Genomic DNA, 9,783 nt, shown 5'->3' with positions numbered 1-9,783 from the left:
ATTTCATTGGGGATCAGAAGAGTTGAAGGCCTTTGAGAATCTTAAAAGGGTTATGGTGCAAGCCCCAGTTTTAACACTACCATATTTTTAACAACCTTTTGAGATTGAATGCGATGCATCCGGAAGAGGAATAGGTGCAGTTTTAATGCCGAAAAAGAAGCCTATAGTCTACTTCAGAAAAGCTTTGTCCAAGAATAATTTAAGCAAGCCTGCGTATGAGAAAGAATTCATGGCGTCGGTGTTGGCCGTTCAGCATTAACGTCCGTATTTGTTGGGAAGAAGATTTGTGGTGTACTCCGACCAAAAGAGTTTACGACACTTGCTCGAACAACGCATCACTACAACTGATCAACCGAATTAGATAGCAAAATTTTTGCTGACGCATCAATAGGTCCAGATAATAAAGTTGTTGACGCTTTTTCAAGAATGCATGAGGAAGCAGAGTTGAAAGGGATAACTTCTTTTTCCATATGTATGCAAGAGCAACAAATTCAGTAGGAAGTTATGAATGATCCCCAATTGCAGAAGGTGATATCAAAGCTCCAACAGGACCCTACATTCCGGCCAGATTTCCAATTAACCAAAGGGAGACTTTTCTACCATAGCACACTGGTGATATCCTCAAACTCAGGTTGTATACCTTTATTGTTTAAAGAATTTCACTCATCTCCGACCGATGGCCACTCAAGTTTTCTATGCACGTATCGAAGGATGGCAGGATATCCTTATTGGGTAGGAATGAGAAAGTCAGTTATGGAATTTGTGCAGAGTTCCGACGTGTGTCAACGTCAAAAGTACGTTGTGTCCTCTCCTATGGGTTTGTTACATCCCTTCTCAATTCTGGAGAAATTTTGGGAGGAAATTTCGGTGGATTTTATCACTGGTCTCCCAAAATTGAAGGGATTTGAAGCTATTTTTGTAGTGGTGGATAGATTATCCAAGTATGGACATTTTATTCCGTAAAAACATCAATATACTGCGAGGAAGGTGGCTGAAATCTTTATTAAAGAGATGGTGTGTCTTCATGGGGTGCCACAATCTATTGTTAGTGATCGTGATCAATTGCTTGTGAGTTAATTTTGGAAAGAGTTGTTTCGCTTACAAGGAACAGTGTTGAGTATGAGTTTGTCATATCATCTAGAGACGGATGGGCAAACGGAGGTGGTGAATTTGTGCTTAGAAGCATATCTTTGTTGTTTTGCATCGGAGCAACCGAAGGAGTGGTCAAAATGGATTCATTGGGATGAATTGTGGTTAACACCACATTCCATGTGTCTACAAGAACTACACCGTTTGAGGTAGTGTATGGAAGAAAACCACCCAGTGTGGTTAGATATTTATCGGGAGAAACGAAAGTAGAAGCGGTAACAGCTGAATTGGTTGATCGTGATGAGGGCTTACGTCAACTTAAGTATCATTTGAACAAGGTCGAAGAACAAATGAAGAGATATGCAGACAAGAAAAGAACATATTCATTTGAAGTGGGTGAGTGGGTATTTTTGAAGCTCCGACCCCATAGACAGCAAACGGTGACTAGAAGGATTAATCAGAAACTGGCTCGACGGTACATTGGACCATTTCCTATCCTAAAGAAAATACCGGCAGTATCTTATAAGTTGAAGCTGCCTGAAGGAAGTAGAGTGCATACATTGTTTCACATCTCACAACTCAAGAAAGCTATTGGAGACTATTATGCTGAACCTCGTCTACCAGACGGGTTAGAAATGGAAGCAGAAGAATGGGAAGAACCGGAATAATTGTTGGCTGCAAGATCAGTGATAAAAGAAGGATAGCTGGTGCGACAATGGTTGGTGCATTGGAAAGGAAGAGTTGTAGAAGACACAACTTGGGAGGATGAATTATTACTAAAAAGTCAATTTTCATCTCTCAACCTTTAGGCGGCACTTCCTAATGGCGGTAATGACAGAATTATTGGGCCTAAGACTAGTGAAGAATGTATGTCTGTAAGGGTAACAAAGAGAATGATCAGTCTATTAATGACAGGACAAAGAAACTCTTTGAATTCTAGGGATTTCAGTTACACATAGGGGAATAAATTGAGGAGAGTAGTGGAGCATTGGTCATGGATAATTATTGTTATCATTGGATTAGGAGATATTATTTTCTCTGGAGGAGCTATGCGTTGGGCTATACACTGTATCATAATTTTCCCTTCTTCCATAAATCAATAAATTCTCATTTCATCTATCATTTTACTCCCCATAGATTCCTATTTTTCTATGACTTTATCACGTACTCACTTCAAAGTTGCTCGAAGGATACTTAGATATCTCAAAATGCACCTTCCCGTGGACTTTTCTTTCCCCGAAATTCCTCTTTGTAGTTGGTAGGATTTAGTGATGCAGATTGGAGCAGTTGTCCAGACACACGTTGCTCCATTTCAGGTTACGGTTTCTTTTTGGGAGGTTCCTTGGTCTGTTGGAAAGCCAAGAAACAGCAAACTGTGGCTAAATCCTCCTGAGTCCGAGTACATGTCCCTTGTTGCAATGAACTGCAGTGGCTGCTTTATTTGTTTAAAGATTTGCATCCCACTTGTTCTAAGCTCCTTGCTCTTTATTATGATAGTAACATTGCCTTACACATTGCAAGAAATTTGGTTTTCCATGAGCGTACGAAGCATTTCAGAAGCAATAGCAACATGGTTTGATGAAGTTGATGCCCATTTCCAGTTAGGACCAGATTTCATACATTTTCACCAAGGCTCTCCAACCTGGTCTCTTTGGCAATATCGTAGTCATGCTTAGCCTTGATAGTTTTTAGCCTGAGCCTGAGGGGGTTGTTGAAGTGTTATTAACTTAACCAGTAGTTTACTTAGTTAGTTGCATTTTGGCCTTTGCAGTTAATTGACAGCTATACACTACTTGTATAACTAGTGGCAAAACTCCTGTCACTATTTTTTCCCCTTGAGATCAATAAATAAACTTTTCTTCTTAATTTTTTCTCCATGAGCTCTAACCGTTTCAGTTATAGCAAATTCAACAATTTCTACAACATTGTTCCAGTATTCATCATTTTTTCCGATTGTTTGAAAATGAATAAGCACGAGATCTAATTGTAAAATTTATTATTATTTCCTGATATTACATTATCCTAAAATGTAACATGTTCATGTCTTAAAATTGGATAAAGCAATACTTAAAAAAAAAAACAGAGTTAATTAGTAATATATAATTATTTTAAGTGAAAAAATATGCTTGAAGACAAGAAAAAGAGAATGAAGATAATCTCCATGTAGTTGATTAATTGGTCCAACTCTTGAATGTTATAGCCGTGAAGAACACAAGTCATGAAGAGATCACCGTACTATTGCTTGAAACTAAGGCATGTGGACCCAAAAAAATTGAAGATATAGTGTGGAGAAAGATGAAGAATTAATGTGATGAAATTTAATTTGAAGATTATTATACAGTTGAAACTAAAGGGGTATATATATTTATTAGTTGTTCTTCCCTTGGGTATTTGAACTTTCTGAAGTTATTACTCCAGCTGTTGTCTCTGCTGAGGTTCGTTGCTGAGTCTGTGAATCTGATCACACCAATCATAGTAAACAACAATCACAAATATGTCAAACAAAGAGGTCAATTATAAACAATACTCATAAATAAACAAAAGTAATTAATTGTAAATTAATTAAGAATATTGGTGAGTATTATTTAATTTTCTTCATGTAATAAAATAATTAATTCACGTATTCTTTTTATAAAAAAACTCATTAGAATATTAATTAAAGTATATTTTTGAAATACTAATATTAAATGTGTTGGATATTTTGTATTTAAATATGACTTTTTTTTTTCTTTTTTTTTGAATTGGAATGGAGTATATTCAAATTAATATTTGTTTCATTTAAATGTAATTAAGTAAAACATATTAACACGAGGTCTAGTAACATGATTTAAGATAAACAAATATAAATCATTTAGTAAATTCATTGAATTATAAAATTAATCCTATTTAGATCAGAAAGCTCACTCTAATTCTTTTTCTTTTATAATAAAAACATATTGGCGGTTTGGCTCATACTTTGGGTGTCTTAATTGGAGAAAGTGAAAACCAAAAATATCAAAATTTGTAGCTTGGTGAAAATAGAGTGAGATGATATGCATAGTTTAGATATTCTTTATACCCTGTTTGATAAAGAAACAAACAAATTTCCTTTTAGACTCACCTTCACATGATAAGAGTTAAGAAAAGAAGAAAAAATAAGTATAGTGAAGTACCAGTGAGTTGTAATAATCTATATTTTTAAAAGTGGTCGAAATTGTGTTCACAAATAAGCACAAAACATAAAAATCTTGTAGCAGAATTTGTATTCACAAAAGGAGAAATAACATAAGAGATTGATCTAGTTATAGTGAAACTCACATGGAAACAGATTCTTTATGCTAAAAAAAATACACTTAATTTCTAGAATCTAGAATGAAAATCAGACAATTCAAATATATATCAATATTTATATAAAAAAAAATTAAATTCAAAATACAAATTGAAAATTGAAATCGTGTAATTTTGATTGAAGAAATATTATTTAGTATATGAAATCGATTTCCTAGGTGGGTAGAATCTAAAATGAGAAAATGCAAAGTGGACCAATGCATGAAAAGCAAAGACCATTTGACTGGATCCTTTTAAAGAATTAAGCACCATGCACAATTTTCATACAGAAACCACATGCATTCACTGTGACTTTACATGATGACCCTCTCCTTCTCTGTCATGACTTTCCCTCCACATTGACCCATACACATAATACGGTTAATAGCACAACCAAGACAGCTCATTCACATGGCTCTGGTGTTGCCCATGTGGACCCCTATGGCCACATGTTACAGCCATATCATAATATATAATATAATATAATATGTGTGTATATATATTGTGTGTCAGTAAGTGTGCATCATAATTCATAAATCTCTGTGCATCTCTCTTTCTTTTACCCCCACCCTAACTGTTTATTCAGTCAGTTATATCTATACATTCTACATTATACTATACACATTTGTTAAAATAATAATAATAAAAGTTTAATTTACACTAAAATAATAAATAAAAACATAAAATCTATCACTAATATGTGATTATGAATTACATTCAGTATAAAAAAAATTAAAAGTGAATTAATTAATTTAAAGAAGAGAAAATGAATTACCAGTAGGAGAAGGGGAAGGAGAGGGGTGCCTTATAAGTGGTTGTTGAAATGGACGATATGCAGCAGAGAAAGAACCTTCCATTGGTGTTGTAGGGTAGTATAGATAGGACGGTGCAGCTTGTATGCGGGGTGTAGAAAATGTACCCCTTGGTGCTGCTGCTTGCACAGAATAGCCATAGTAATATGGTGATCCCATAGTTGAAGATGATGGTCCATATAATTGTTGAAAATATTGTGCTTGTTGAATCTGTGGGTTATAGATTGTAGCCTGTACTCATAATTACAAATCATTAAGTTAAAATTGTTTATCCAATAATCATTCACTTTTTATTAAATAATTTAATTGTTATGCACCGTTAGTATACATTGTCAATAAAAAAAGATCACAATCAATACGTGATTAACTGATAATATAAAAATTATTAATTATGATCTTAATTGATTAGGGGAAAGGAGATGCTTACTTGATGGTACCCATATTCAGGAGTGTAGGTAGGGTAGCTGCAAACAAAGTTGAAATGAATTTAATTACAAAGCAAATATAGAATGAAATACGTTGAATGCAGTAATGTATTTTTTTTCTTAGAGAAGAAATCATTCAAAATGGTAGTAGGCTTGGACTAGTATAGTGAAATTAATATGTAAGGTTTTTTGGTGAGGAAATTAGAAGCATTAACTCATATCTATAGCTTTTGGTTGCCGTGTGGGGCCCTAAATTGATCAATGTGTAACGAGAGTTCTAGTTAGTACCATATATTTCCTGCTTTGTGGTATGGTATGCAATATTACCCCTAAGATTTAATTGATTATGACTCACTTCAGTTATGGCCTCCTTTTTTTATGTAACTAATACATCATGAATATGTTGCCCATCAAGCAAAAAATCGAAGGAATTATACGCATTAAAATGAATGGTCAATATGGCATCCAATGGTATAGAAGTTTTTTTTTAGGAGGGTATCAAAAATATTTCATGCAAACATATTCACAGTAGAGTTTATTATGTACTACTATATATTAATAATATTCTAACATGTTTTTTGGTGAGACATTCTAAAATATTTCTTTGTATTAATTTTCTTGCATGGTTCATATGCACTCCAAGCTATTTTTTATATAACGTTGTGCCCTTCTAATGCCCTCGGGAAAAGAGGCCATTAAAATTATTAGAAAGAAAAAAAAAAACAAGAAAGTCCATATTTGGATTTATAATTGAATTATATTTAACGGTATTTGTTAATTTTACTAACCAACTTATACAGTTCTCATAAGACAACAATAATATTGCTGGTGAGAAAATGACTTGATGGTACAAGACATACAAAAGTACCGAGAGATGGGGGATTTTATGATATGTAAAAAGATTATAAATCAAATTAACCATTACATGGACCACTATATGAAACACAACAAAAATATGTACATGCGTTTACCATGGACTACATATCTTTTTTTTTTTTTGGGTGCAAAGGACTACATATCTATTGATGAGTACTTATTATCACTAGCATTTCTACTATATCTACATATCGTATCTCCTTAGGCCTTCTCTAGTTTATGATAGTTATTATTCAAAAATTAATTCACGCACCAAATGATAACCTAGAAAATTAATTTTGCTTATACTTTTACGTTAATTGATAGTAATTGACCTGAATAGTGGTTGGAAATTAGATGCAACCTTAACTCAAATAGAACTTGTTTTTAGAGTATAGTTAGCTATAGGCACAAACTCAAGTACTCTACAAAATTTAAGAAGTATTATTGTGTTCTTTCAAGTTTTGATCAACCAAATAAAGCAACATTGAAACAAATTACATTATCATACCTAAAATGCAATTTTTTCATTGTACATACGAGAATCAATAATGATCATCTTTGCATGGTGATAGTGTAATTAGGAATTTCATTATCTTTAGACTACTATTTTAAAATTTTATTTATTGTAATTGATTAAGGTTAAGGGGGTAAATAAGAAAGAGCAAATATATATAGAATAGAGTAAGGGAAATGAACATGATTTTTGAAGACAAATAGACAGGGCAAATTTGGACATGTACTTCATTTTATTATATTATATGAAATGATATGTGAGGATTTTGACGCTGACAATTAGACCTACTGTAATTGGAGGGGGAGCAGTCAAGAGACATATGCAGACAGCAATGTGTGCGTCTATATGCAGTTATCTAATTAATACAATGGACCAGTTCCTTTGACTGTGAGTTACCATTACATATTTACCACAGTAATAAATTAATAGAGCTAACTCACCCATATGGTTGGTACATTACTGGACCTCCCGTTGCTGCTGCCATTTGTGGTGGCCCTCCCACTGGAACACCGCCGTATGCTGCGGCCGCTCCCGGTGCTCCAGTCCCCACTCCACTTTGATATGTTCCCCTCCCTACGTATTGTTACCACCAATCAAAATTTACCTTAATTTTTTCATATATCAATTTCATTAAACAATAATTAAAAATTATATACTATTTCTTCTCCCTCGTATTAAATGTGCACATATTTTAAGAAAATCATTGAGTTTACTCATTTTTATTATGATGAATTTAATTTATTAAAATACTCTTGATTTTATATTGTTTTCTTATTTGGGTCCCATTTATAAATAACTAGTAGTAATAAATTTTGCCTTCTTCCAAAGAAAAGTTAGTATAGCAATCGGTTGGATCGTAATATAATAAATAAATATATATTATTGAAAAACAAAAATTTATGTTTAGTTGTTATTTAGAACTAAAAAATAATATGAAAGAAATAAATATTTTAAATGAGACATATATACAATAATTCGAGAGATGAGGTATGAAGGTGACATGGTCTAATTGCCAATTTTATGGTTGTTTAAGAGGGGATTTGAATTTTGTCAATTGAGATTACAAATTTAAATTCTGATTCTTAGCAGTCAGGTGACTCTTTATGGCAGAATCAAAACATTGTATTGGTATTGTAAAGGTAGGTAAAAAAAAAGGAACATGTAATGTAATGTAATTTAAATGAACCTCTTGGTGGTGATGGTCTTGGACGTCCTAGAGAAGCAATGTTACAATTTGCTCTTCTTCCATCTATTACTGGGTTTGGATCAGCACAAGCCCTTCTAGCTGATTCTGGATCACGAAACGTTACCTGCTCATTCAATGTAGCATATGTTAAACAAATGATAATGATCAAATGAATTAATGAAAAAAATAAAATGAGAGCGAGAGACATACAAATCCGTATCCTTTAGATTTTGCCGTGTTCTTATCAGTGATAATGACAGCTTCAAGAATGTCACCAAATTGTTCAAAATAACTCCTCATTTCTTCAGTTGGTGTTTCCCAAGCTAGTCCTCCAACAAAAACCTTAGTGAACGTTGTGTCTCCGAACTGTGATCGGTAATGTGGGTAAGCCATTGCATCAAATTAGCAATAAAATGAGTAATGTTGTTGTTGTTGTACTTGTCCTGCTTCTAGTTTATGCATTCATCATCATTTATCTCATTGTTATGTTTTCTTCACAAAGTTTTTTTTTCTTGTGGTTTGTTTTGTGTGTGTGATTGCCCTTTTTTGTCTAACCCCACCATTCACCTCTTCTTCCTTTCCCAAAAGAAGAAGAATGGTTGAATTTGAAGAGAAAAGAGAGAGAGAGGTGGGTATGGTTTATGATGATGTGGTATGGTTGTTTGGAACAGAGGTGTTAGTTAGTTAATTAAAAACAACATATAAAAAGGGAATATTTTTTATTAAAAGAAAAATTATTTTAATAAAAAAGAGGAGAGAGAGAAATATGACAGCTGCAAACTATAATATGGTGGCCAAAGAGAGGGTAATGTAATGTAATGCAATGGTTTTGTAGTATATGATCACACACAGGTGACAGGTGAGTTAATCTAGTCTCACTTGAAGTGTGTCCTCTCTGTCTTTGCATTAATATACTCTCCCACCATCCAATCAATTTTCAATTAATCTAACTCTTATTTCCTCTCTTATTCCACTTCTCATTCTTGCCTTGTAAGCCTTTCCCTCTTTTTTGTAACAACATTTTGCTTCGCCACATACAACACACAAGTGATATTATTATTTATTATTTTATTTTTCTCTGCACTAAGTATTATGACAAGAATTTTTTATCCCCTGTAAAAAATAAACTCTTTTTATAATACCATAGTACATAGAAATGAGAATTAATCCTTTTTTATAATACTCTTTTTTATCAATTGTATCTTATCATATTTTTATTTTTATTTTGTTTTTAGAATTTCCTCCATTAGATATAATTCTATTTAATATATTAACGATTAAATGTAGTCTCATGTCCCACTACGATTTGAACTTTGATTAGTCATGCTGGGGAGATTAGCTGAAATATGGAGTCGATCATCAAATGGTTCTTTTAACATGAAAAGAAGAAATTGTATAATTGATAAGAAAGGGTGCGTGCTAGCAGCTTTGGTTCACAGACAAAGAATGAGCTGAAAATTTTATTGAGTTAACTTCCCTTTTCCAAGGTGTTTTGTTGCAAAGAAAGTTTTGCATGTGTGTTGTGTACAGAGTAAAAATACTAATTTAAGTTTTAATTTGACCTCAACCCCCTTTTCCTCTGCCGTGTCTTTT

At 33.1% G+C, this 9,783-nt stretch overlaps 2 protein-coding genes across 2 annotated transcripts; one reads left to right on the top strand and one right to left on the bottom strand.

The window, feature by feature from the left end:
• The first annotated feature begins 504 nt into the window (after positions 1–504).
• On the top strand, positions 505–1,757 carry LOC140919419 (uncharacterized). The gene is made up of 2 exons (XM_073365431.1): positions 505–941; positions 1,283–1,757. Exons 1-2 carry the CDS (start codon positions 505–507, stop codon positions 1,755–1,757), a joined length of 912 nt encoding a protein of 303 aa, XP_073221532.1.
• A 1,479-nt stretch (positions 1,758–3,236) lies between these two features.
• Positions 3,237–8,841, bottom strand: LOC101513478 (uncharacterized). The gene is made up of 6 exons (XM_004516505.4): positions 8,401–8,841; positions 8,191–8,314; positions 7,445–7,577; positions 5,635–5,671; positions 5,171–5,438; positions 3,237–3,546 (listed from the first exon to the last, which is right to left on the bottom strand). Exons 1-6 carry the CDS (start codon positions 8,581–8,583, stop codon positions 3,458–3,460), a joined length of 834 nt encoding a protein of 277 aa, XP_004516562.1. The 5' UTR covers positions 8,584–8,841; the 3' UTR covers positions 3,237–3,457.
• Positions 8,842–9,783: the final 942 nt, after the last annotated feature.

This window comes from Cicer arietinum, chromosome 2 (genome assembly GCF_000331145.2).
Source record: "Cicer arietinum cultivar CDC Frontier isolate Library 1 chromosome 2, Cicar.CDCFrontier_v2.0, whole genome shotgun sequence".
In the NCBI taxonomy this organism is placed as follows: Eukaryota; Viridiplantae; Streptophyta; class Magnoliopsida; order Fabales; family Fabaceae; genus Cicer; species Cicer arietinum.
The sequence above is the reverse complement of the archived record's forward strand: the minus strand, read 5'-3'. Positions and strand labels throughout refer to the sequence as shown.